Below are 27,886 nucleotides of genomic sequence, written 5' to 3'. Positions count from 1 at the left end.
CGGCTTGGGAATGGGAGTGAGGCTCACAGCTGCCCCTACGCGAGGATGAGAGCCGGGGGCTGCCCGCGGGGTGTGGGCGGGGCAGCTGCCCAGTCCAGTGGAGGAACCCGGAGCAGCATCTGCGTCTATCTCCCGTGGGCCGGTGCTCACCAGGGTCTCCCTCACTCAGGCCTCCTGCACTCCTTTCCTAAGTTCGTGTCCTTCTTGGTCCCCACCTCTCTGCTCCCGCATCTTTGTGGACCGAAGAGTGAGTGGGTAAGACCAACCTACCCACCAGTGCCCATACTTGCAGTAAATTTACGAAACCTAGATGTCAGCTTCACTTGTCTTTCAATCATCTTTATTTTGTACTTAAACTTGCCAAGATAACCCAAAGCAATGTTCTGCTTCCGCTTTTGAAGTAGCTGTGGAGGACTCGGTGACGTAGGGTCCTTCACACCCCCTTGGGCTCTCACCAGCGCCCCCTAGAGTGGCCTCAGGCGTTACCTAAATCACGAATGAATTGAATGGAAGCTCTCACCTCATCCGCCTACCTACATTTTACCTCTCAGCTTTTTCAGAACCTGAGCAAGAAGACACTTGGACACCCCAAATTGAATAGCCACAGGTCACATTTACATATTAATATTTATTCTCAGGCATTATTAACTATCAAAGAAAATGTAAACTGATAAAATTATAATTAAGTCCACAGGCACCCAATTAGGGCTCTAAGACTGAGACTTTCTGGACACCCAAGATGACATCACCACCTGGGCGGTCTCTGTGGCTTCTGTCCCAGCTCAAGAACGTCCCCACCTGGCCTCCTCCCTGGTTTTGCAGGGAGGGGAGGTGTCCCGGGCTGCGGCTGTGGCTGGGTGGGATCTACATGGGAGCAGGTGAGACTCACCTGCTTGCGGCATTGCCCACAGGTCCCTGCTTGCCCTTGACTGCCAGAGTTGCCCAGGACAGCAGAAGGGGGTTGTTGGAGAGGCAGCTTGGATGCGTCTCCCTCAGGTCCACCCCTGGCCAGCCCCAACCAGCCCTCATTTCCTGGGGCTAATGGTTCTTTGATCCCAGTGGCTAAGGCCTCTCCGTCAGCCTTGGACCTGAGAGATGTACCTGAGCTAAGATAGCAGGAACTTGAGACTCTCCCAGCAACTCCTTGCTCTGAAGCAACAAAACCCCTTGAACCTGTAGCCTTGTGAGAGAAGGTACTGGCCTAAAAACAACTCCTAAATAAGCGATGCCCCCACTTTGAGACAGTGCCCCCCTTATGGGGATTCATTGGTGCCCATGTCAATGAGGAAAAGCTAACAGTTAATTCCAGGTGTGCTCGGGGACAGAGGTGGCATATAAACTGCTTCTTCACCATGATTTTAATCAAAGCAAATGTTATTCTTACACCCAATCTGTCCCTGCAGTCTGGCAGGTGGGCAGCAGTGACAGAGGAGGAGACCCCCCCAGCCCAAGCCAGACCTCCGGAGTGAGGATCAAGGTGAACTACATGTTAAAAGATGGCGAGGACTTTGGGGCAGTCTATCTGGAAGGTAATGGCAGCAGCCTGGCCTGGGGAGAAAGGAGCCAACAGGGCAGGAAGGAGGGGCGTGGCCTGGCTCAGGTCACGGAAGCTAAAGAGACATGGAGACTTGACCCAGTCAGTTCTATGTGGTCTTCTATGCAGCCCCACCCCAAAGATCACTGAGCCAGAACCCAGTGGACAGGTCAATCTCCACGTGGTGCTGACAAAGAGCTTAGGAGCTGGAAATGACCTGTGACGAATATAAGCTGACTGGACATGGACCAGTGCCCTGAGCAGGCAGGGTCCTTCTGCAATGCATGAATTGAGTAGAGAGAGGGCAGCAGTGTGGCAGGTAGACATCGCGTGAGAGAAGCGTGGGTGTGGGCTGCCCTGCACCCACGCTCCAGGGAGCAGCAGCTTTGCAGGGTCTGGACACAGGATAGAGCACTCAGGCCCACTCTGGTCAAGAAAACAGTGCTTAGTGAAGGGTCAGTCTGGCACAACTCAGAAGAGGAACACTGAAATGGGCTGAGTCAGTGTGTATGTACTGTCTGCAAGCAGGGAGTTGGTGAGGGGCAGCAGGTCACAGTGGAGAGGAAACCCACCTAAACCAGCACCTGGAGCCCAGTCCCAGCACGAGCCCTTTCCTCACCCAGGCACTGAACTGACTAACCCATAAGCACAAAACTGCATTTGCCTATTTGAAAATTGAAGTCCGGCCCTGATCCATGGCTCAGTGGATAAAACATCGAACTGGCACGCGGATGTCCCACGTTCAATACCTGGTCAAGACACACAAGAGAAGCGATCATCCGCTTCTCCCCCCTCCCTCCTCTCCCTCTTCTCTCTCTCTTCCCCTCTCACAGCCAGTGGCTTGATTGGTTCAAACATCGGCCCTGGGAGCTGAGGGTAGCTCAGTTGATTCAAGCATCAGCCCAGACAGGAGTTGCCATGTGGATACTGGTCGGGGTGCATGCAGGAGTCTATCTATCTTCCCTCCTCTCACTTAAACAAAGGAAGGGAGGAAGAGAGGGAGGGAGGGAGGGAGGGAGGGAGGGAGGGAGGGAGGGAGGAAGGAAGGAAGGAAGGAAGGAAGGAAGGAAGGAAATAGAAGTCCACCTTGCAGCCTGGCCCACCCTCATCATGGGAAAGGGGTTAGAAAGCAGTAGTTCAAGGACACTAGTGGCTGTGCACGGTCGCATGCTGGGGCCAGCGGCCCACGCCTCCATCTCCCCTCCCGCTGTCACTGGGCCATCTGCACCACCACGGCTCTCCAGGCTTTCTCCTTGTCAAACTCCTTTAGGGGGCTTCTGGCCACCTGCAACCAAGGCAGGCAAAGGTTAATTTTCTAACCACCCATGTGGAGGAAGGCAGCTGCACTGACCCAAGAACCGGAAGGAGACTCCTGCATCTGCCCTCTGTAGGAATGTAGCCGGGGATAGAGGTGAGTGCTCCACATGGCCACACTCTGGCTCTGGGTAGGGGTGGGCCACTGGCCTGCTGGCCAAGGAGGCTGGGGTTCTGGGGTACCCACACATGCTCATGAGGCCTCTTCCTTCCAGTTCTCAGGGGCCAGCATCTATACACAGCAGGTTCTCCACAAATACTCACTGATGGGAGAATGGTACATACCACAGTGAGATATAAACAGGGGGCCGAGGATGACACCCCCACAGAAGAGGGGTCTAGACCAAGCCTGAGGCACTGTGACGGCATTGGCAGGGGCATGATACCCAGAGAAGGAGGATGCTCAAATCAGTGGTCACCCAGACTAGCAGAAACTGGGAGGCAGCTGCTGGGCCCAGCTTCTGAGTCTTTATCCCTGCACCTTGGCATCTGACACAGAACCAGGTCCATCGCACTTACAGCCCAGGGACAGAGCCGTCCCCATAGGAACTGACCACAACCAGGTGACAACAGGGAACAGTGGATCTGAGGAGTATGATGGGAGGAACAGCACCAAGACTGGATGGAGAAGGTCAGGGTCACTTAGGATGGGGCCACAGGTAGGAGCGAATCCCCCACAAGGACTAGGAGCATCCAGGTGGGGACACAATGCTAGAGTGTACAGAACACAGGATGTGAGACCATGAGGATCCTCAGGCGGGAGGAGTGTCCTGTGCACCCCGGGCAGCTCTGCAGGACCCTGCACAGGGCATCATATACCTGAAGGGCAGTGGGCCAGTGTCCCCATGAACACAGCGCTGGGTGGGCTGCCCACAGAGAGGAGAGGCAGACCTCCAGACTTTCAGGTATGGGGATAGCAGAGGCCCTGGAAGCCTGAGCCTGGGCCTGGCCGAGGGGCTGGCATGACCCTCGAGAGCTCACCGGCCAGAGGTTATGGATACCACCACGTCTGCCAGGGAGGGGACTGCCGTGATCTGCGTGAATCCTGGCAGGAGTAAAACTGAAAGTGTTTGGGCTCGCATATTTTTTCAGGGTAGGTTTGTGTTTGCCTAGCTGGCTTAAAAAAAAAAAAGCCCATATTTTACTTCTCCAAGATGTTTCGGGGGTCTTGACAGAAGTTAGCAAGGGTGGGAGTCACTCAGCACAGGCCCTGGAAGGGTCCTGCCGGGACAGGGAGGTCACAGGCTCTGAGCACTCACCTCGGCTGCCACGGGGCGCTCCTGCGGACTGGCCACCTTGAAGCTGGCGCACTGGATGACAGTGCCCACATGCAGGCTGGCCTGTAGCAGCAGCTCCAGCATCAGCATCAGCAGGAGCACGTCATAGGACTGCTGGCAGCAGAAACAAGCCTGAGCACAGGGGCCTTTGGAAGGGGGAGAGCCTGGCTTTCAGGAACCCCACCCCATGACCTCCAGCCTGTGACACTGCCAGCTGAGGAGACCACGCAGCCAGCTTCCCAGTGCCTGTCCCTCAGCTCACGAGCAGGTTAGCATGGAGCAGCGTCAGGCCCAGGCACTCGAGCTGACATCCATCTCACTGTCATCTCAGTAACCTGAGCAGGATCCCTCTGCCCAATGAAGGTATCAGTTCTGCTGAATTCTGCTGTTCCAGTTTAACGGACACACAATGACCCAGAGGAAGACAACCCTGTGGATAGCACAGGCTGCTCACGGTCAAGTCTCTCATGCACCCCAACCACCACACGGGTCAGTGAGGGAGCCATGAAAACCACTGTGGCCACACTGAGGTAGCCTTTAGGGAAGGTGACCAGTTGTGTGTATACTGGACACATGCTCTCAAGGTTGGCAGAGTCTGCTCTGGAGGAAACAGAGGGACAAGGTCCTAGGCAGAGCAACACAGACACCCCAACAAATTCTTCTCATCTTCAGGCTGGAGGCTAGGGTCCGACATAGGCTGCCGGGAAGAAGGGGTCTGAGAAGCAGCCAGGACCAGAGGGCACAGAAGCACTTGGCACATGGACAGAGGAAGCCCCAAGGTTACAAAGATAAATGCAAGTTACCCAATACCTCCCACCCTGCATGATGTCCTTCTGCCTTGAAATACAAGCTACTAAATGTTAGCACAAACAATACCCCAGGTGCAGCTGAAGGAGCTGACCAGGGAGGGAACCACAGCCTGTCCAGGGTCTGCACTGCCTGTGGCCTCAGGCCTCCCCGGGTGTCCTGGGACATGTCCCTGCAGACAGGGGGCACAACTGTAGCTACACTGCCATCTAGAGTCTGGCCGCTGGCAAGTTGCCCTGAGAATGGAGCCCTTGGTGACTGGGCGCTGGGCCACTGGCATGCCTGCTGGAAGCTTCTGTGTCCAGGGCAGGACCGTGCACATGCACAGACCTGTGACGGAGGGCCCGGGGAAGGCAGACCCACCCGAACCTTCAGTAGCTCCAGTCGCCTTCATGGCAGCCCTCCAGGGAGGTCCCTGCTCCATGGAAGACCATGTGAGAAAGACGGGCCTGCTCCCAGTTTGCGCCTCGCTCTAGGACAAGCTCCAGACACAGCACCAGCCATTCTGATTACAACTGAAAGTCCAGGCGCAATGAAGGAAAACACAGTAAGTGTGACTACACAAACACACAGAAGTGTGCAAATGACAGAAATCACCACTTGCAGAATGAAAACAACTATGGTGTGAGGCCCGTCCCTGTGCTGTCAGAGCCCACGAGTGAAGGGCACAGAGGACAGAGTTCACGGGAAAGAGAGGCAGATGTGGCCACAGTGTACACTGGGGACCCTCTCACCTGCTTCAAAACTCAGGTGACAGCTGCTCCCGCGAGCGGTAGGAGGGACGAACCCCCCGTTGCCCTGTAACTGTCAGGATCTAATAATACAGATAACTCTTCCCTCTGACCCCACAACTGCCCTCTGGCTAACTGTCCCAGGGACACACAGCCCGGATACACCCTGTGAAGTGGATCACAGTTTCATGACCCAAAGTAGCCCATCCCTTCACTGGGGACTGGCTGGTGACCTGGGTCACACAGACTGTACATATGTCATTGAAGGACATGTGTCAAACAGAGTCCAAGGAAACTCCAGAAAAAATTGTTCAGTTAAAAAAAATAAAAATAAAAAAGCCAGGTGTGGAAATGTGACCACAGTGTGTGGCCTGCTCTGTAAGGAGAGAAGAGCACAGTGACCCATGTGATTTCCCGCAAGATGGGTGTGTCCAACTACTGAACCATGTAAAGGTTTCATATATTCAAAAACACTATTAAAAAGGAAAAATGCCTCAAACTTTAAGGCTGCGTATAAACAGACACCGCTAAATGTGACCGCATCGACTACCAGTACAGACAGGCTCTTCCTTTCCTGGGGCCCGGCCTGTAAGAGAGGAGGTCAGGCTGGAGCTGACTCAGCGGGTGCACTGGGTGAGCACTGGGGAGGAGACGATGAAAACTGTACATTGCAAGGTAAAATAAAGCAGTGCCCCAAAACTATCAAGAAACAAGACTTTTGCAGTAAGAGGAAAAGGGCTGCAAGTTAACAGAAAACCCAAGAATATAAAATTTGAGAGGTTTTTTAACACAGGCTGGTGTTTACAGTTGTTTGTATGGAAAATAATACAATAATTAATAAATAGTAATACAAGAATAAAACCAGAGTTTCATGTGCTCTCACCCATGTAAAACTATTTTTGCCCCACCCTGTGTACACACTCTTCTCAGCTCTGTCTGCTGAAAGGGCTTATAGAAGCAGTGGCACCCTAGAAGGAAAGAGCCCACCAGCCCACTGATCTCAACTTCTACGCACGGTCCCCTCCACAGGGGCCAGGGTAGGACCAGGGAGCCTGGGCATCTGGAGCGTCTGCAGGAGAGGCCTACAGGGCGCGACCATGTTCTGCATCATGGCAGGCCCCTGGGCGTCCCTGGGCGTCAGAGGATAACGGGCAACACTGTACAAATAATAATATCTCAGCAGTACTCAACAGAAAAGCCCCCTTACACAGGCATCCTGGCTCACAAGGCCTCCTGGCCCACACAGGATGGCAGAGCAGAGGCCCAAGGATCACCTGTTTTACTTTCTGATGTAAGGATGACCCAGGCCAGGACCAGCCATCACTGCTAACCTTCAGGAGAAGGTGCTGGACAAGATGTTTGCATGGTACCCAGCCTGCTACCTCATTACTTCCTTCCTGCCCCCTGGCAGCTGCTGCTGAACCGTGCTGGCTGGCCACACCTGCACTCCCACTGACACTACACAAAACAAATTCACAGATGGGATTGTCTCCCATCCAGCCAGGACTCCAAACAGTCAGTGCACGAGGGAGGGAAGAGACTGTTTTGTGACTTACAGCCAAATGCAAGTTCAACCCTTGATGGGGCTCAGCCCCAAGCCACATTCTTGGGATGATTTATGAAAAGTGAATTTGAATAGGACAGCAGGGATGTCACAGGGGTATGACAATGAGATCATGCAGCCTGAGCACAGCGGGCTGGGAGCAGTGCTGGTCCCCAGGGCAAAAGGACACAGAGCTTCAAATACTCAACAGTCCACACAGAAAGTACGTGGAGCTGGCCTCACCCCCAGTGCGGTCAGATGGTGAGCAAAGCTTTGTCCCAGAGACACCTCCAGGCATGAGGCACAGGTGTCTATGGTTTTAAAAGAACAACACGTGCCTGACCTGTGGTGGCACAGTGGATAAAGCATCGACCTGGAATGCTGAGGTCGCCGGTTCAATACCCTGCACTTGCCTGGTCTAAGGCACATATGGGAGTTGAAGCTTCCTGCTCCTCCCCCCTTTCTCTCTTTCTCTCTCTCTCTCTTTCTCTCTGTCTCCTCTCAAAATGAATAAATTTAAAAAAATTTAAAAAAATTACAACACGCACCTTGATGGCTGGCGGGTAACCCTCAAATGCGTCCACGGCTCTCCTCACACTGAAGGTCAGGTACCCCGCAGCCGTGAAGAGCAGCGGTGATGTGAGGCTGCAGATGGCCATCAGCACCTCCACCTGCAGGAGCAGAAGGAGCCATCACGGCGCTCGGGGCCCCGGCCCAAGCCCACCACAACGATTATGAATCCATGCATCTGCTCAGTGTGCGGCTCCTGCTAAGGGTCTGCCCTGCTCTGCCCACTAATCCCAACTGCACTGTTTGTCACGAGTTTTCTCAATTTGGGCACAACTGTCCACTCTGGTGAAAAACTATACTGTGGGTCACTGGCTCACTCCCACTGCCTTGACACCCATCCCCACACCATACAGAGATGCTGACAGCCTGAGAGGCCATGTGACTCCAAGTGACGGGGCCACATTCCGCATCAGCGCGGGGCACTCAGGCCCAGGCCTGGCAACTGTCACTGTTGAACAAATGACCACCTGCCAGATGCAGAATGAAGCCAGAGGCAAGCTCCTCCCTCTGTTAAGTCAGCACCTCCTCCTGAGTCACACTGGACACACTCGCCATGTCCCCCCAACAGACGCCCCACAGCCTGCCACCTGGTGCCCACAGGGCAGTGTGGAAGGGTCTCACCATCCCTGACACTGCTCTGCGGGCCCCTGTACCCTGGGGACAGGGCTTCACTTACCAGACACCTGCTGGGACACTCTGCTGTCACGTGGCTGGCGATGGCACTTGGAAAACACTAAGAGAAAAGAGAAAAGGAAGATTTCAGAGGGGACAAGCCGAGAGGTCAGATCCCACTGCGTCCTCCTGTGGCCAGGAGAAGACGGGCTCCGAGGCTCTCCGCTCTGCTCCCCGAGCGCAACTTCTGGCATCACTACGTCCCCTACATTTCCTCTCTGCGGCCCACGCCTGCCCCAAACACGTGTACGTGGCTGAGCATGCGTGTCCTGAACCATCCTGTGCAGTGCACATGGACACGTAACACGGCTCAGCAGCATGAGCGCAGGTCCAGGCTGTGCTCAGCTTCTCCAGCTGCCCCAACAACGTTCACAGCTGCTCTTGCTCCTGGCTCAGGACCCTATAAGTGGTCATGCTTTGCTTTGCAGGGAGACCTCAGCCTCTGTCCCCATCGTGGTACACATGTCTCTGAAGTGTGTCCACAGCACAGGCCTTAGCATCTGGTCATCTATTTCTTCATGATCAGACTCAGGAGCCCAGGAGATGCCATGCCTCCTGGATGTGGAGGCGCCTGGCAGCATGTGGCGTGGCCACTCTGACCATATATTAAGCATTTACTATGTGCTGGCTGTTGTGCTAAGCATTTACTATGGTAGTACTCACTATAAAATAACAGCATACAGTAAACATTTTATGAATACGTATGTTATAAAACAATATAAATATGTAACAGGTTATGAAATTACATATATAAAACAAAGTAATTTTCAGGAGAAAATAACAAAAACTATAAAATAAAAGCAGCTACCACACTGACTCACTGAATCGTCATATTCCCCCCCACTTCTCCGCTGCTTTCTTGCCTGAGTGCCACCAGAACTGAGCTCAAGAACCAGCCACGACAGGTGGATGAAGGCCACACTAGATATACTCACGGCCACTAAGATCCAAAAGAACGTCACTGAGAGGTGTGGGCTTGAGACGGTGTCGTCCACATTCAGGGCGATGACTCCACCCAGGACGGCAGAGACGCCAGCGATCACCTCAATAACCTGTGAGGCAGACAGTGGAGGTAGTGTCACCAGGGGCAGCCAGATGGGTGCCTGGAGCTGCAGAGCACAGGAGTCGCTGATGAGGCAGGCAGGGTGGGGAGGTGTGAAAAGCTGGAGCAAAGGAGCAGCACACTGTGTCAAATGCTCCTCAAGAGTACCAAAATGCATCCCTTCCAACCCAAAATCAGTGGGAAAGGGAAGATGTTCTCACCAATTCAAAGGCAGGCAGGCAAGGTGGGGAAAGGCACAGACGGAAAACAGAAGGACAGGAAAATACACACAGGCTCCCGCAGTCACTCTCCCAGGGAATGGGCTCAACTCAAATGACCCTAGAGAGAATGACAGATGAGCTAGGAATCAGGCAGACAGTGCATTTATTCAGGGAGACAAACCAGAACAAAAGTAAGCACAGAGCCACACCAGGCAAACAGCAATCAAAGGTAATTAATATACTCAGAGCAGTTGATACAGATTTTATCTGAAACCTTTAGCAAAACCATTACTAAAGATCGAGTTACTATGTAATGACAGAAGAAAAGAAAAATTCACCAGGAAGCAATTCTAAACTGGTCTGTAAATAAAAACACAGGTTCTAAAATCCTACAGCAGAAATCTACAGAATCAGGAAGAGAAATCAACGATGCCAACTCAGAGTGAGAGGTAACAGCTTTCAGTTGTAGCCCAAGCAGACCTAAAAAAAGGACTTCAGGTTAAATGAGAGGGTGTCCATGTAATTTATTCTTCAAACTGGGACACTTCTGAGAGTGACAGGGATTGTGCTTCAGGGCTCCTCAGGGGTGGCAGGCATCAGCCAGGACAGTGTGTAACCCTCTCCAACCTATGTCCATAGCCACACCAGTAGCATAATCAGTAATGACCTGTGGAAAGCTTGGCCCTGAAAGAACCCGGCGGCTTCTAGGATAAGGTGCTCTGTCACCAATGCTGCCATCAGAGTGGTATTTCTTGGCCTGACACATGTGCACCATCCATGCAGTCATATCCCAGTCATCTTCAGAAATAAACGTGCCAGTCTAATCCAGTCTGAACCGTCCCCTCCCCCAAATGAAATAAAATAACAAGGAAGAAGGCAAGTTTTCTTACTGAATAGGATTTCAGGACCCGTGCAGGAAATGTCACCTCATACAAAATGTTGGTGCTGTCAGAGATGGAACCCTAAAAAAGAAATGACACATGACCTCCTGTGCCCCCCCCTCTGCCCTCTGGTCAGTCCGCCCCAGGGGTCTTCTCAATAGGAGCGGCTAGAAGTCGGCCATGACTATCAGACTTGAGAGCAGAAGCTCAAACAGGCGCCCGTGCATGTGCTGAAGTTTCACACCAGGGTGGCACTTTCAACAGACTGGGTCTCTGTGTAATACTTCTAGTAGGGGCATTGGAGAGGCCACCAGCCTCTGAGATCCTGGAGAGCTGGGGCAGCCCAGCCCACCTCGGGCAGGTGAGCATTCGGTGGTGGGGGTTGCCCTGCAAGGAGGCAGCATGAGCCCACAGTCTGGGAATGTCCACACACAGCCTCACCCACCTTCTGCCGGCCAGGTGCCTCGCTGGACCTCGCTGAAACAATCACTGTGGCTGCCATGAGGAGCTCCAGCAGAAGGAGCAGAATCAGGTTGAAATTTATCTGCGGAAGGAGAACGAAGGTCTGTGAAGCCTGCTCATTTTCCTCCTCTCATTAACCACAGACTCTCCATGCCAACTCACAGCTCCGAGCAGCGTTCTGGGTCCAGGGGTAGATGCCTCACCTGCATCTGTTTTTAAACTGTTCTTAGCTGGAGGGCTGGGCTGGCCCCTGCTATTGGCCCCAATCTAAACCATTCTTGGTGGTTTGCCCCTCCTGAAGAGAGGAAAACTTATATTCACCCCAAAACCTGTGCACGTCTATAGTGGCTCTATTGTCAATAATTGAGGATATCAGAGGACTCTGGGGGGCAATATTCCATATCCTGTGTTGGCAGCTACATGAATCTACATCTATATTAATATTCATAGAGTAATATCCTAAGAGATTCCAATTTAATGTCAATTAATATTCACATAGTTATATACAAAAAAAGTCAATGTAACCATGTATTGTACAAACCAGCCATTCCTTCCTCCACCTGCCCTCATCATCTGAGGACAGGTACCCAACAACCAAGGGCAGCCCCTGTGCTGGATCTCCGACATTATTCACACAGCCCATCCTCAGCCTGCTCCCCTGTCTTGTTCGTCCCTATGAAACCAGGGATGACTTAATAAAGAATACAGAAAACATTAAAATTGTAGTAAAGGACACAGATAGTGATCTGAATAAGTGGAGAGGCAGTCTATGCACTCAGATGGGATGACATAATAAAAATATCAATTCTCACAAAATTATTCTGTGCACTTAATCACAATGACGTTCCAGCTGCATTTTTTAAGGAACTCAGTAAGCTTATTCTAAAATATATTTGAAATAAGAGAGGTCAACTAACTGTGAGGAAGAGCAAACTGGTGGGATCTTCTCCCAGAAGACAGAAGACAATGAAGCCATTGCAAGTGTGGGGCTGCCCATAACAGACTAACCCACAACAGCAGCACTGTCTGCACTGGAGGGTTAATCCACTCTGTAAAATCAGGTGCAGTCACCCCAATTAAAGGTAAGCCAAGGACGTGTCAACCAATGGTTGGTGGTACCAAAGTTTCAACACCAACAGGAATCACAGAGTTGGCGTTCAGTGAAGAAGAAACCTTTATTTAGTACCAACAGTTCCATAGTGCTACTGCACAGCTATGAAAAGAGCACAGCCCTGAGGCTGTTCCAGGGCCAGGCCCCTCTTCAGCTAGGCAGCTCCATTCTGCAATGGTCTGTTCTGTGGCGTGTGTCTGTTCTGCTCTGGAGAAATCTCTTTGGGGCTTATCTCCAGCTCCAGCTGTAAAATGCAGTCTTCATGGAAAGGGTTGTCTCCCAGCCAGAGGGGAGCTGGCTTATATAGACAGGAGTCCCCACCTTTAGTCCCTGATTGGTCGCAATAGAGCAACTCTGATTGGTCAGAGCTGTGCAGATGGAGAAAGCCTCTGTCCTATTCGTTGAAATGGGTTTCCAGGAGCTTCTTTTTTTTTTTTTTTTTATAAATAAATTTTTATTTTAATGGGGTGACATCAATAAATCAGGGTACATACATTCAAAGAAAACATTTCCAGGTTATCTTGTCATTTAGTTCTGTTGCATACCCATCACCCTAAGAGAGATCATCCTCCGCCACCCTCCATCCAGTTCTCTCTGTACCCCTCCCCCTCCCCCTCTCCCTCCCCCCCACCCCCTGTAACCACCACACTCCTGTCCATGCCTCTTAGTCTCGCTTTTATGTCCCACCAATGTATGGAATCCTGCAGTTCCTGTTTTTTTCTGATTTGCTTATTTCACCCCGCACAATGCTACCAAGACTCCACCATTCCTCTGTAAGTGATCCGATGTCATCATTTCTCCTAGCTGAATAGTATACCATGGTGTATATGTGCCCCATCTTCTTCATCCAGTCCTCTATTTTTTTTTTTACAGTGATTAAAAGCCTTGAAGCAAACTCTTGGCCAATACAGCAAGAATCCCTAAAAGAGTAGTGTCCTTAACATGTTCACCAAGTCCAAGTTGGCCCCATCACCATGCCAAATCCCTGAAAAATGCAACCCAACCACAGTTCAGTCTGTTAGGAGCTGTCACAAGGAGCAGGAGTCCAGGAAAGTTCCCCACAGGAAAAGTCTGCATGGCACTGGAATTGTTGTCACCATTCTATACTTTGCAGCTCATGTCCAAGTCCCAATGACCGCTGCTGCTAGCTGGTAATGATTCAGGTAGACTGGAAAAAACCATTTGCAGCATGCGTGGATATGGAGCTTCTGTTCTCCTCTGCCTGGAGAGTTGAGACCAGGTTGCTTTTCCCTGGAGCTCTGTGACTGTGGCCTGGTAAAGAGAACCTTGGGATACACTAAGCTGGGTGGCAAAGGTAAATTCATAATACAAGCTGGCAAAAGGAGGAAAGAGAGCTCTAAATTAGGAGTAGGTCCCAGCTGAAATATGAGTGGGGCTCCAGGAGCTTCTTTATAAGGGCTGATCAGCTGACAGGGACACAGTGCAAGGGGGCAGGTGCAGACTCCTCCCTTGTAGGGCAGTTTCTGTGAGATGCCCCAGTGTAGAAATGGCTGTGAGGCTCTGCCCTTCCTTTCTGTCTGTCTTTGTTTTCTTTAAAGGCCAGTTAGCCAACAGGAGCCCTACTTAGTAGATGTCTCTTTTTTTTTTTTCTGCATTCACAGATGTGACCAGGCACCTGACGAGAAGAAAGAGCAGGTAGAGAGGGCTCAGAAGTACTGGTGACCAGAAACCATAACCTTCATGGCTGATGGTGACAAATGCAGGAAAGGTGGTGAGGGTGTGGATGGAGCTGCACTCACGGTGAAGTTGCATTAGGTAGACTCCACAACCTCACTCTTGGGTGTATCCACATTGGCATGTTTGCAGGAGTGGACAGTGGGAGGGGACCTATCCAGATCCATCTCTACAAAAGCAGGAGTGATACAGTGCCCACTGTCGACACAGTTGCAGTGCCACCAAGGGTGGGGGGTGGGGACAGGCATGGTGCAGACCCTCAGGTGCAGGTGGGAAAGCAGAGAGCAGACAGCTCTACCACCAAGCACCACTTGGGAAAAGTAAAAGTAAATCAAACCCCAAAGGATGCCCAATAGTCAAATGGCAGCCCTGGGGACAGATGCACAGGGAACTCAGCTTACAGGTGCCAGCAGGCAGGACAAGTGATTGAGCCACATTCCTGTGTGTCCTCTCCCATGCTGTGGTTTTCTATTTCACTGTGTGTGTGTGTGTGTGTGTGTGTGTGTGTGTGTGTGTCCTCAGACAGATGTGTTTTATTTTTTAACCCAAAAATGATGTGGTCCCAACATCATGGTCCTGAGGTTCAGGATCATGTGGTTCAGGATCACACCCTAGAACAACAGGCAGCACTTCAATTTAGAATGGCTCAAACTCCCATGTGGCAGGAGGCACCTGACGATGGCTACCTGCAGATTCTGGCACAGAGGACTGTGGGGGGAGGGCCTAGAGGGACACTGTCCACATAAAACCAATATTGCTGACCCACCAGCCACTCTTTAGAGGGCTGTGCAGCATGTGGTCAAGTACCTCTCACAATTTATCAACCCCTTCTGTGACGATGGGGAAACCATTCTTGATAATGGACACTGGATTATTGCTTTTGGTTTGGGGTGTTTGCTCAAAAGGACATTCTGCTAGGATCCACACTTCCAGGTCACATGTTCAAGTTTTTCCAGGCGTTGCACCATGGGTTATATTTACTGAGTCACAGTGCATATGTTTCTTCAAAATCCAGACTTTTCCAGAGGCCCACAGCCTGTTATCAGTGTCACCTGGATGGGAGGTTAGTGCCCTGGGGCTTCTCCCTGTCTGATGCTGGAAATTGTCCTCTGCCTGTGGTTTTTATTTACTTCCTCTGGCTCCTGATGAGGCTGAGCATCACTCTGACTGCCTGCGTGGCTTCCTGTTCGGTGAGGGGCTACAGCCAGTTCCTGGTGCCTGTAACTCTTTCTTGTGGCTCTGAGTGGGGAGGGAGGGTCCTTCACACACCCAGGGACACTTCATCCCGGGAGAATTTGGGCTTCCTTATAGCATACGCCCTTAAACCGCTCGCTCCTGGTTGTGCCTCAGCTGGTTAGGTCTCATTTAGGTTTGGGTCTTTGTGGCAGTGGGTGTGCAGGGGCAGGGCGGCTGTGCCCGACCCACGTAGGGTGGCTCCTGTCTCCTGTCTCCTGTCTCATCAGGATGGCTGTGTGACAGCTCCAGGCTGCAGGAACCAGTCCCCAACCTATTCTTCAAGGAGACCTGTTCCCTGGCCCTGGTCACCACCTCAGCCTGTCAGGTGCAGCAGGGGTGTTTACTCCAGACCCACCTCCACGTGGTAAGGATTTCCTTCAAGAAGAAGTGTTACCATCCTCTGCAAGCTGTTGGTATTTTCTCCAATACAGTCCTGCATGGTTTTTATTACATTTATCCCAGGGAACTTTTTATGTTTATTTCCCTAAAATGTACAGTGTTGCCTTGAGATACGAGTTTAATTTGTTCTGTAAATGAGCTCGTAAGTCAGTCAACTCCTATATCAAACAAATTTCTCCCATTTAAAATAACTGAAATAGATTTAATTCGTTCCAGCCCTGTGAAACATCCCCAAACCATCCTAAATTATGAAAAAAGACATATTTTTAATTAAGAAACACACATGCATACTTTACCAATGCATAATAAAATATATGAAATAAAAGAAAAAAGTGTTATTTAGTACTGTATTCTTACCTTGGAGACTGACGAGTGCGGCTAACGGAGGTGAGTGGTGGAGGAGGAGGGAGTGAGGAAGGGATGCAGGCACTGTAGACACATGTAAACTAAAACTGCACTTTCTTAACACTAAATGTAAACTAAAACTGCATTTTCTTTACTTTAAACAAAACTAAAACTGCACTTTCTTTACTTAAAATGAAACCACAAAAACTTAATTGTAAAAAAATACACTTTCTTAACTTTAATCTTAGCCTAAGCTTAACATTACGTATTTTTCATTTAATCATCACTTGTTTTTGCCTTTTTGGCTGCACCTTTGGCACTTTCACTTGCAGGACTTTTGAATAAAAAATCTATCCAAAGAGGTTTGCTTTTACCTGCCTTTTAAAATGTTATGGGCCTGACCAGGCAGTGGCGCAGTGAATAGAGCATCAGACTGGGGATGCAGAGAACCCAGGTTTGAGACCCCGAAGTCACCAGCTTGAGTGTGGGCTCATCCGGTTTGAGCAAAAGCTCACCAGTTTGAACCCAAGGTTGCTGGCTCGAGCAAAAAGTTACTCAGTCTGCTGTAGCCCCACTATCAAGGCACATATGAGAAAGCAATCAATGAACAACTGAGGAGATGCAACAAAAAACTAATGATTGATGCTCCATTCCTGTCTGTCCCTATCTATCCCTCTCTCTGTCTCTGTAAAAAATAAATAAATAAAATGTTATGAAAATGTGACAAACAAGTGTCATTAAAAAGTGCCAAGGCCCTGGCCGGTTGGCTCAGTGGTAGAGCGTCGGCCTGGCGTGCAGAAGTCCCGGGTTCGATTCCTGGCCAGGGCACACAGGAGAAGCGCCCATCTGCTTCTCCACCCCTCCCCCTCTCCTTCCTCTCTGTCTCTCTCTTCCCCTCCCGCAGCGAGGCTCCATTGGAGCAAAGATGGCCTGGGCGCTGGGGATGGCTCCTTGGCCTCTGCCCCAGGTGCTAGAGTGGCTCTGGTTGCAACAGAGTGACGCCCCGGAGGGGCAGAGCATCACCCCTTGATGGGCATGCCGGGTGGATCCCGGTCGGGCACATGCAGAGTCTGTCTGACTGTCTCTCCCCGTTTCCAGCTTCGGAAAAATACAAAAAAAAAAAAAAAAAAGTGCTGAAGCACGACCAGTTGAAACTTTTTCTGGGTGTTTCTTTTCAATGAAACTTGAAAGCTTCTCCCACATTGCCAGTATGTCTTTAATTTCACTTGTAGAAATCACTTCCTCCGACTCTACCTCCTCCTCACTACTAATCTCTTGCAGAAGCTCTGTATGTTGCATCATCTGTAGCTCCTTCAACTCCTCAGTTGAGAGTTTCTCCTCATGTTCCTGGATGAGCTCATTTACGTCACCCTCATCTACCTCCAGACTCATTGACTTTCCGAGGGACACAATCTCCTCCAACGCTTCTACCTTAGTTTCAGTCTCTGGTTTGAATCTTTCGAAGTCCCTGTCTGCAACAACATTAGGCCATAACTTTTTCCATGCCGAGTTCAAGGTTCTTCTTATATCCTCTCGCCATGCCAAGTCAATAATGCGTAAACATATCACGATGTTGTAGTGATCTTTCTAAAACTCTTGAAGGGTTAGATTTGTATTCTCAGTCACCTCAAAGCAGCAGCGGAACAAGTGCTTTGTGTAAAGCTTTTTAAAGTTGGAAATGACCTGCTGATCCATAGGTTGCAAGATTGAAGTCGTGTTGGGTGAAAGGTAGAGGATTTTCACGAATTTGAACTCATCGAGAATGTCATCTTCAAGACCAGATGGGTGGGCTGGTGCATTATCAAGGATTAGTAATGCTTTCTCAGGAGTTTATTTTCTTGAAGATATTTCTTCACTTCAAGACCAAAGATGAGATTTACCCATTCAATAAAAAACTGCTGTGTAACCCATGCCCTAGCATTGGCACACCACATAACCTGCAGTTTTTCTTTAAGAATCTTGTGAGTCTTAAAGGCTCAAGGATTTTCAGAATGATACACTAGCAGTGGCTTTACTTTACAGTCACTGCTAGCATTTGCACACAATGCAAGGGTCAGACGGTCCTTCATGGGTTTATGGCCTGGCAGCTTCTTCTCCTCTGCAGTGATGCAAGTCCTCCGGGGCATTTTTTTTCCAAAACAATCCTGTTGTGTCACAGTTGAACGCTTGTTGGGGGATGTAGCCTTCCTTTGCGATAAGCACAGCAAAACGTGCGCTGTACTCCTCAGCTACCTTAACGTCAGCACTTGCAGCTTCACCATGCCTCACCACCCTGTGGATGCCAGATCTCTTCTTGAAATTTTCAAACCAGCCATGACTTTCCTTAAACGTATCTTCTGCTGCCTCTTTTGAGGTTGATGGTTCCTTCTTCTTCAAGTCGCCATAAATAATATGTGCCTTTTTGCATATTACAGTCTTCATCACTGTATCTCCTGCCAGCTCTTTCTCTTTCACCCACACCAGCAGAAGCTTTTCCATTTCTTCATGGATATTTGTCCTTAATTGGGACAGAATTGTAGTTCCTTTCCCTGGATTTGTGCTTTTGATGGCATCCTTTTGTTTAAGGATGGTACAAATTGTAGGTGTATTGTGGTCATACAGCCTTGCCAGTTCAATCACTCAAACATCACGCTCTGTTTTTCTGTTATTTCATGGTTTACTTCTATCGACATCATTCTCTTCTTCTTCTCACCACTGTCCTTTACACTCACTTTCTTCGGCCTCATGATAGCACACAAAAATAGTTAGTAAAAAATGCAAAAATTATGCAAGAACGAGTACAGTGCACGAGATTCGACTTGATTCTGTGGGTAACATGTGAGAAAGAACGAGATGCTGGTGTTGTGCTGCCAATACTGGATCTATGTGCCAACGCGCCAACTAGCAGCAGCTTCCAGAATCACAACTCGTATCTCAGAATTTTGCTCGGGCCTGACCTGTGGTGGCGCAATGGGATAAAGCCATCGACCTGGAACACTGAGGTTGCTGATTCGAAACCTTGGGCTTGCCTAGTCAAGGCACATATGGGAGTTGATGCTTCCTGCTCCTCCCCCTTCTCTCTCTCTCCCCTCTCTCTAAAAATCAATAAATAAAATATTAAATAAAAAAAAGAATTTCGCTCGGATCTCGAACAAAAATATAGACTGAGTCGCAGCTCATATCTTAAAAAAAAAAATTCATATGTTGGTCTGCTTGTATCTCAAGGTACCATAGTATAGGATCTAATTAAATTGTCCATATTAGTGTCCTGGGGCAAATTTTTCCTGTAATCAGAAGAGAAACATAGCCCCAAGGCCATACTGACATTTTTGTTTTGTTCTGTTTTTGCCACCCATCCCAAGCCCCTGAAGTCAAAGAAAATGGTTTTCTAGATTGGTAGTTTTCCTTGTCAATAGTTGCATGGCTTGAAATTTGGTTCCCCAAACATTCAGCCGTAGGTAACTTCTCTTGGTTTAAATATTCGGCACCAAGTTCATTTTTGAGCTGTGGAGACTTTTAGTTGATATTTGACATATATTTTGGCCACCTGTCATCTCAGAACATCTTTTAGATAAGCTCACTTCCCAGCTTCCTTTGCAGCTCAGGAGTAGGCATGTGAACTAGGCTCCACCAGAAAGTACACAGGTGAGACTTTAATTTAGAAGCAAACCCCATTGTAATAGACTGAAGGATAGCCTGCAAAGATATCAGGCCCTAATACCTGGAACCTGTGATTGTTACCTATATGGTAAAGGCTTTGCGGGTGTGATTAAATCAAGGCTATTGAGCCAGAAAGAGTAACATGCACTATCCAGGTGGGCTGTATGGGAAATCACATGTATCCTTATAAGAGGTGGGCAGAGGGAGACTTGACACACAAGAATAGGATGAGAGGGCCAAGAGGGATTTGAAGATGCTGGCCTGAGGAGGAGTTATGCAGCCACAAGCCAAGTGATGCCAGAGCCATTAGAAGCAGGAAGGAGCAAGGACCAAATTCTCCCCTAGAGCCTCTGGAAGGAATGTAGCTGTGCCGATGCCTTCTGGATTTTCACCCAATGATACTGATTTTGAACTTTTGGCCTCCAGAATTATGAGAGAATAAATTTCTTTTGTTTTAAGTCACTCAGTTTGTGGTAATTTGTTACGTACTGGAAACTAATTCGAACATGAAAAATGAAGCCAGACTCCATGTGGCAAGGGTGGTGGCAGATACATACAGCTTTCAGAAGCAGTAGTGGCCAAAGTTTCAGGACTTCAAGCACATGGTGAACTGCAGAGTCTATGCCCAAAGGGTGTGACTGTGGAGTCCTCTGGCATAACAGGTTCCTTGTTTTCGCTGTGTAGTCTCTGACCCTTTCGACAATTCTATGTGCTGCCTAATATACTTCCACAAATGGCTTTTCTGCTTGAGGTAGGGAGGGTTGTTTTTGCACTGAAGAACCCCAGCTATACAAGACTAGCTATTATCTTAACAAAATTAGCATTATCTAAACATGTTGGGGCATCCTAACCTACAGATGATCCCTTTCTTCCCACATATTTACCTATATGAAATGCAATTAAACTAAAAAAAGAGCATGGGGGGGGAAAGGTGATATAAAAAGCATATTCAATTCCATTAACATAAATTTATCAAGTCACTGTATTTAACCAAAATAGTAATGAGCCAAGCCAATCCTATTTTTGAGGAGACAAAATGGGTACTTTATTTTACTTACTTTTTTTTTTAGGTTTTATTTAATGATTTTAGAGAGAGGAGAGAGAGAGGGGAAGGCAGGGGGATGGTGGTGAGTAGCTGGAAGTATCAGCTCATTGCTTCTTGCATGAGGCGGGTTTGACAGGGGGGTTTCGAATTGGGGCAACCTCAGCATTCCAAGTGGATGCTCTATCCAACCACAGGTCAGGCCAAAATGGGTACTTTAAAGATTATAGAATGTTGTGAGTGAATAATACATAGTCCCTTCTCTGGAATCTTGCCCTGTGGTGCAGGTGTCCCCAAACTACGGCCCATGGGCTGCATGTGACCCCCTGAGCCATTTATCTGCCGCCCCCCTGCACTTCCGGAAGGGGCACCTCTTTCATTGGTGGTCAGTGAGAGGAGCACTGTATGTGGTGGCCTTCCAACGGTCTGAGGGACAGTGAACTGGCCCCCTGTGTAAAAAGTCTGGGGACCCCTGATTTAGTGAATAAACATGCTTCTCTCCAGGGCCTCGCTACTCCAAGTGTGCCCTGGGGACCTTATCATCAACAGAGAACTTGTTAGACATGGAGAATGTCAGACCTTAACTGAGACATACTGAACCAGAATTTGCATTCTAACATGATGCCCCAGTGACTCAATGCATATTAAAAGTTGAGAAGCACTTTCGGAAGGAAGCAGGAGGAGGACCTTGGGAAGGAGATGGCATTTGATTTGGCACTTGGTTTGAGCTAGAAAGAAAGAGACACCAAGAAATACCCTGAGCAAAGGCATGAGGGTGGGACTGTATGGAACAAGATCACGTTATAAAGTGTTAGGAAAAAAAAAGGGAATCCCACATATAGAATAAATAAGAAGTAGATTAGGATTAGTTTGTGGACGGCTTGAGAGTCAGGCTCTAGAGTTTTCACTTTGGCCTGGAGGCACTGAGGGTATTTAAAGGGGCAAGGGAGAGGGTGATATGACCAGAACTGTGATAAAGGAAATTTAGTCTAACCATATGTGTCGAGTTGAGTCAGGGGGACAATTACAAGTACAGTATCTGCATTTAAACTACATTTTCACTTTTCTGTTGTTAACACTGACAATTGTTTTACACTCATGTTCACACCCGGCAACCTTGGTATGAGCCCTCAATCCTAAGGTCATGTAAATAGCAAACAATGGCAGCCAGGGGTTCCCCTCAGAACCGTGCATGTCTGTCCATTTCTGTGCCTGGTTAGCGTGGCCCAGCCTTCTTTGGGGCCACCTCATCATTTCCTTGGTCTTAATCAAAGTGGTTTAGCATTGCACCCAGAGCTTCCTGTGAGGAGTCTCTAATCAGGTCCTCTCTTTTATGAGATTGCCTGTCTTGCCTCTGAAACGAAAATGACAGGCTTTTCTATTTTTCTTAGAGGCGCATGTCACCGCCATCACCATCACAGACTTGATGTGATTCGTCACTATGCTCTTGTTAATTTTTAAGAACTGCTATGAAAGAGGCATTAAAATATTATCAATACATCTGTCCACTGGAATCAATGAAAATAAAGAATTCTCTTCTTCAGAAGGAAAAATAAAATTCTCCAACTTTGTCAGACTTGAGAGCCACAACACTCATTTACAGATTTCCCACCACAGACGGCACATGGTGAGACAAACCACGCACCCCGCAGCAGAGCCTCAGCAGGAGACACCCCCGGGAAAATAGACAAGCAAGCATTTTGGGGACCACATGGCTCCAGGGACTCACGTCTATTGCTGACGGGTTCAGGACAAGTTTGCATCCAAACCAGATTAGACACGTAGTGGTGACAGCAAATGTGGAAACAAACAGCATCTGAAAATTGGGAATCTGCGAAAGAAGACGAGAGATTTTTGTTCTCCTTTGCGTAACTAAATAAGTAAAGACAACATTAAAACTAATTCCAGCCTGACCAGGTGGTGGCACAGTGGATAGAGTATCAGCCTGGGATGCAGAGGACCCACGTTTGAAACCCCAAGGTCACCAGCTTGAGCACAGGCTCATCTGGCTTGAGAGCAGGCTCACCAACTTGAGCACGGGGTTGCTGGCTTGAGCGTGGGATCATAGACATGACCCCATGGTTGCTGGCTTGAGCCCAAAGGTCACTGGCTTAAACAGGGAGTCACTCACTCTGCTGGAGCTTCCCAGTCGTGGCACATATGAGAAAGCAATCAGTGAACAACTAAGGTGCAGCAAAAAAGAATTGATGCTTCTCATCTCTCTCCCTTCCTGTCTGTCTGTTCCTATCTGTCTCTCTCTCTTACTAAATAAATAAATCTAATTCCAAGTCATTAATTAAAAATCCTAAAGACTAGGACACATAAGAATACCTGGGCAGGTATCCTGTGAGCTCCTGGAGGGCACAGGAAGCCCTACAGTGGGGACACAGGGGGTTTCCTGCTATGGGCAGTGGCACGTGTGTGTACGCCCACACACACACACAAGTATACATGAGTGCATACACACATGTGTGTGCCTGCCAGCGCACAGGGCCTGGGGTCTCCTCCACAGCCCGTGAGCTGTGTGGTTGCCCCAAGGCACAGAGATTGGACAGAAGGCTGGACTCACCGCATTGACATTCCTCCTGGAAACAGCAAAGCTCACAATAGCCGCAGGAATGCACTGGAAAGAAAGCAGAGTCTGCTGGGTAGTGCTCAGTCACCCATGTGTCCCGTAAATCTCCATCCCCAATGGCCCAGGACACATCAGCAAATCCAGTGTTGCCGACCCATGAGACACGATTTTTGCTGGATGTTGAAAGTCCCCTGGTCTTTCAGAGTAATTTATTCTGGAAAATGTTTTTCCCTGGCCAGTTGGCTCAGTGGTAGAGCGTTAGCCCAGTGTGTGAATGTCCCGGGTTTGATTCCTGGTCAAGGCGCACAGAAGTGCCCATCTGCTTCTCCAACCCTTCCTCTCTCTCTCTCTTCTCTCTTCTCTCTCTCTCTCTCTCCCCCCCCCCTCCTACAGCCATAGCTTGATTTGAGTGAGTTGGCCCTGGGCACTGAGGATGGCTCCATGGCTTCTGCTTCAGGTGCTATGAAGACCTCAGTTGCTGAGCAACGGAGCAACACCTCAGATGGGCAGAGCATCACCAGGTAGGGGGCTTGCCGGGTGGATCCTGGTCAGGGTGCATACATACAGGAATCTGTCTCTCTGCCTTCCCTCCTCCCATTGAATAAAAAACAAATAGAAAAAGTTTTAATTTTTCTGACTAGGTAAAAAAGACATTTACTAATGAACAGTATTCTAGGTGGACACACTTGGAAGCTGGAATGCAACTTCCTATGGCTCAAGAGCAGGGTTCATCTCCACTTAAGAAATTACCCAAAAGGGGCCCAGGCTGGTTGGCTCAGTGGTAGAGCATTGGCCCAGCATGTGGAAGGCCCAGGTTCAATTTCTGGTCAGTGCACACAGGAGAAGCAGTCATCTGTTTCTCCACACCTCCCTTTCCCCCTCTCTCTGGGGTCCAGAGTCCCAGAGGTTCTTGTCGGGAAGCCCCACTTTCACCCCCACAGGAGCGAAACACAAAGGAAGGGCAAATATGGGACTGTCAAGGTGTGAGGTGGTAGACAGAGGGGTATCAGTGGGGGGGAGGAATTCAGGGGTCACACCAGGAGTTGCTCTTGTAGGAGACAAACCCCTGCAGACCCCACAGTGAGGGCAGCACAACTTGAGGGGTCAGAACCTACAGAACACACAGCAGTATTTGGAAGGGGATGCGGGAGCTGGGCCATTGAGGGCCCAGAAGGAGCCTGTGGGACCCCATGGCCTGTCTCTCCAGCCTGTCACCTGAGGGTGAAGGGCACTGCCAAGAATTTTGCTGGGACACCCAGCCTAGATGGGCATTGCCCTGGAGCCATCTGGGTCAGAGGTCAGGTCACTGTGGTGCCAACAAGGGCTGCTCCAGTGGTGACGACAAAGGGTCACTTAGAAGGTTCTCGAGAGAGCGGCAGGAGTGGGTCAAGTTTTTTCAAGGAGTTTTGTTGTAAGGCAGCAACATGGAGTTGGGGCCTGGGGTGAGGAAAGCTTGTGTTTGTGTTTTCAGACATTCGAGGATGATGATGGGGCTGGAGCGAGAGAGCAGGTGGGTGAGAGGCCCCCCAAAATCCAGGATGTGCCCTGTGATGACCAGCAGCCCCCACAGGCAGGGCACAAGCTGTAGGAGGGGAGGGACTTAGCCTCAAGTCACAAAGAGCCCGAAGCCACTGATGCCAGAGACCAGGGCTCTGTTCCAGCCTGGAGTCTGTGGGGTGGCTCAGTCATTTTCAAAAGCCATACTCCCTACTGAAGCTGAAACCTCACGAGGAGATTCCGAATGAATGGCGAGTGACAGCAATGGGTAAATCTCAGAGCACAAAACCCAAACGCTCAACTGCAAACTTTGGTACCAGAAGACACAACCAAGGATGCTGCTTACCGAACCTGCAGCACAACGTAAGTAATCCATCTCAGAAGGAAACACGTTTCCCAGGTACAGCGAAAACCCCGAGGTCACAAGCAGGCAGCCCTGCAACACAGCACAGTTCAGGAGACAGCATGGCTGTCTGAACACCATGGAGCAGAGCTAAGGCACCAACGTCATGTCTGGATCCCGCCAGACCTGACTCCTGCTGGAAGGACAGCCATGGCCCACCTTCCCCACAGTGTCAAACAATGCATTTCAACATTTATTTGGGGAAGAAAAGGAGGGGCCCTGTTAAAATTTAAGTCAAGAAATGGCACCTCTCCCCAGAAACCATCCTCACTCCTATGTGTGCAATTTCTGGGCCTCAGGATAGCCATCCCCACATCCAGGCATGAAGCCCTTTCTGATTCAGGGCTGAGAGGTTGGAACTCCCTGCAGAGGGAAAGTTCACAGAGTGGACATCATTGTTAAAGGTCACTTGGACCCAGGATCTGGGCAGTGAGCCTTATATGCCCCACTCTGATGTCAGTGCTGGGACCGGGGGCCTGAGGGGCAGAGGAGACCACAACCCACAGCTAAGTGAGAGGAGGGGGCAGCAGGATCAGGGGCTGTGGTCACAGGCAGCTGGGGTTGTTGCAGAGTCCAGGGCTCCAGGAGCTGGAAAGCAGAGGAGCTTCCTCAATGCCCCACGCAAGTAGGGGTTCCAGTCTCAGTGGGATGGGGTCATGGCTGAGGGGAGGGTGAGTAGGACTATTGGGGGTGCTACCTGGAGGTCCTGAGACCTAGGGGGGTTGTGAGGGCCTGGCCTGGATCCCGGTTCTCAGCCAGGGTGGCATGGAGCCCTGGGGTTGCCAGGTGACTGTGCACACTGAGGCCTATCCAAGCACATCTGAAGGTCAATGTCCCAGGACCCCAGGCAAGTCTCCTCAAGTGTTAGTCCTCCACCATGTCTGACCCCCAGCTCCCTGCTGACCCTGCTCCTTGGCCAACGGGCCTGCTCTGTCTCCATGGGCCTGGCAACCATCCTGGGACATTGTCCCACTGTCCACTCTGCCAAAGGCTCCTCCCCACCTCTGCAGGCTGATTCCAGACTCTCCCTAGGAATTGAAGGTTGTGGAGGCTGCCCCAGCATCATGCATGACCCTGGAGATGGTCAGGTCAACCCTGGGCCGTCCCAACCATGGCAGACACAAAGCAGCCAGAACTCAGAGGCTGGAGGGGCTGGTGCCAATAGATACTGGTGAACAGAGGGCAGTGATTTGGAGAACCCAGCCCTGCAGGGCCCTCCAGAGCAAAGTACCAGCTTCTCTGTCTCACTTGGCCTAGGAGCAACATCAACCAGGGGACACTTCATGGGGACGATGCCTCTGTGGTCTTGGTGCAGCTACTCACCCCCATCAACACAGAGAATATCCATGTCTTGTGACTGAAGCATGGTGGCAGCCGTGACGACAGCTGCAGGTCACCGGGCTTGGCATCAGGGTAGCTCCCTGCATCTGGCCGTCCTCGCTCCAGGGTGGGCATCCGGTCATAGCTGAGCTCCTCCCTGCATGGCTCTTCCCGTGTCATGGTGCTGGGGACAACACTGATCTTAGTGTCACACAGCAGCTGTGCCCAGAGCTCTGTGTCTTCGATCACTCTGAAAACACTCCTAAAATAAGTTGTTGTCTGTGCCGATTAGCTCAGTTGGTTTAGAGCCTCGTCTCAAAACAAAGTTGAGGGTACTGGTCAGGAACACACGGGAAGCCACCAACGAATGTACGACTGAGTGGAACAACAAATGAATGCTTCCCTTACCCCGTCCCCTCCTCTCCCTTCCTCTCTCTGTCTCTAAAAAAAAATAATAATAATAAGCCCTGGCAGGATGGTTGGAGTGTTGTCCCAGAGCACAGAGGTTGCCGGTTCAATTCCCCAGTCAGGACACATACAGGAGCAGCTCAGTGTTCCTGTCTCTCTCTCCCTGCCTCACCCACCACCTCTCCCCCCAAAAAGAAAATATATAAGTTGTTTTTAATAAAATAAATATCATTCATACCGAAGTACCATGAGTTTGAAGAAAAAAACAAGCAATAAACAAGTGAAAAAAGCCACTTTCCCAGCAAAACAAACCTGCCCGTGTGGATTCAGGGCGGAGTGCTAGGCTTTGTGTGCCCACAGACTGGCCCTCGGTCCTTTCAACTCCTGCTTCCCAGGATGCACTGGCTCCTCTCGGCCCTTATATTGCTCCAGGTGGTAACTGGACAGGCAAACACATCCCCGTGTCAGGTCCCAGCCGTGAACCTACCAGGCTCACCTCACAGCTGCCTGCGGGGCAGCGTTGGTCTCCGGGTGAGGGTCTCGCTGCTGCCCAGTCATCCTGCCTGGGGCTTCCAGCAACAACTATTCACAGAGGAACAAAAGCTCAGCAAATCTGCACTTAAGCCAAAAGCAGGAGAACCTCGTCCTGAATTTCAATGAGATGAAGCAGATCCTGAAAACGTCTATGTAGTTGTGTAACTGCTGGCATGGAGCCTTACAGGGTCCTGTCTTAACTCCACCAGGAAACAGAGGGGTCACCTCAATCCCATGCAGGACAGACGGAGAGGTTGCAGGCACCAGGATAGCCTTCTCAGAAGAAGTGTGAGTGGAATACCCCAGCACAGAGTCCTGCAGGCTGAGCAAGTGCTTGGTTTTGGAGACATAATTTTTTATTCAAAGGCCTTATTATACCTCCTTTCAAGCAGCCTTTCCCCATCCCCCATAATCATACAAGGAAACCTCCTGCACAATGACGTGTACGCGCGCAAACACACACACACATCTGTGCTCAGCCTGGCCCTGGACCCCTTCAGGACTCGCCTGTCCCTTCCCACAGGCAGCCCCAGAGTTCCTGCAGTGCCCTTTACTTCTGCTCACTAAGCAGAGAAAAAGGCCAGAGACACACTTCACCCAGAGATGCTGGCACCCCGACAGTCACAGC

At 50.0% G+C, this 27,886-nt stretch overlaps 1 protein-coding gene across 4 annotated transcripts; it reads right to left on the bottom strand.

Moving 5' to 3' along the window:
- Nucleotides 1–641: 641 nt before the first annotated feature.
- On the bottom strand, nucleotides 642–27,358 carry MLC1 (modulator of VRAC current 1). 4 transcript variants are annotated; one of them, XM_066254878.1, is made up of 12 exons: nucleotides 27,221–27,358; nucleotides 26,320–26,500; nucleotides 24,940–25,029; nucleotides 23,091–23,144; nucleotides 22,251–22,352; nucleotides 11,038–11,136; nucleotides 10,602–10,673; nucleotides 9,384–9,500; nucleotides 8,453–8,509; nucleotides 7,755–7,877; nucleotides 4,108–4,239; nucleotides 642–2,819 (listed from the first exon to the last, which is right to left on the bottom strand). In XM_066254878.1, the coding sequence occupies exons 1-12, from the start codon at nucleotides 27,280–27,282 to the stop codon at nucleotides 2,745–2,747; spliced, it is 1,164 nt and encodes a 387-aa protein (XP_066110975.1). In that variant the 5' UTR covers nucleotides 27,283–27,358; the 3' UTR covers nucleotides 642–2,744. The 4 variants fall into 4 exon arrangements, with proteins under 4 accessions (XP_066110975.1, XP_066110982.1, XP_066110993.1 ...); XM_066254885.1 differs by having other exon boundaries at nucleotides 4,108–4,236; XM_066254896.1 differs by having other exon boundaries at nucleotides 27,212–27,284.
- Nucleotides 27,359–27,886: the final 528 nt, after the last annotated feature.

The sequence above is a fragment of the Saccopteryx bilineata genome, chromosome 1 (assembly GCF_036850765.1).
Source record: "Saccopteryx bilineata isolate mSacBil1 chromosome 1, mSacBil1_pri_phased_curated, whole genome shotgun sequence".
Classification (NCBI taxonomy): Eukaryota; Metazoa; Chordata; class Mammalia; order Chiroptera; family Emballonuridae; genus Saccopteryx; species Saccopteryx bilineata.
Note: the sequence above shows the minus strand (reverse complement) of the source record. Positions and strands in the feature narration are given on the sequence as shown.

Coding starts and splice junctions, on each gene's coding strand:
- MLC1 (XM_066254878.1), bottom strand. CDS start 27,282: ATGACTGGGCAGCAGCGAGACCCTCACCCGGAGACCAACGCTGCCCCG. Junction 26,501..27,220: donor GCCCCGCAGGCAGCTGTGAG/GTGAGCCTGGTA, acceptor TGTTGTCCCCAG/CACCATGACACGGGAAGAGC. Junction 22,353..23,090: donor CCAGGAGGAATGTCAATGCG/GTGAGTCCAGCC, acceptor CTTCTTTCGCAG/ATTCCCAATTTTCAGATGCT.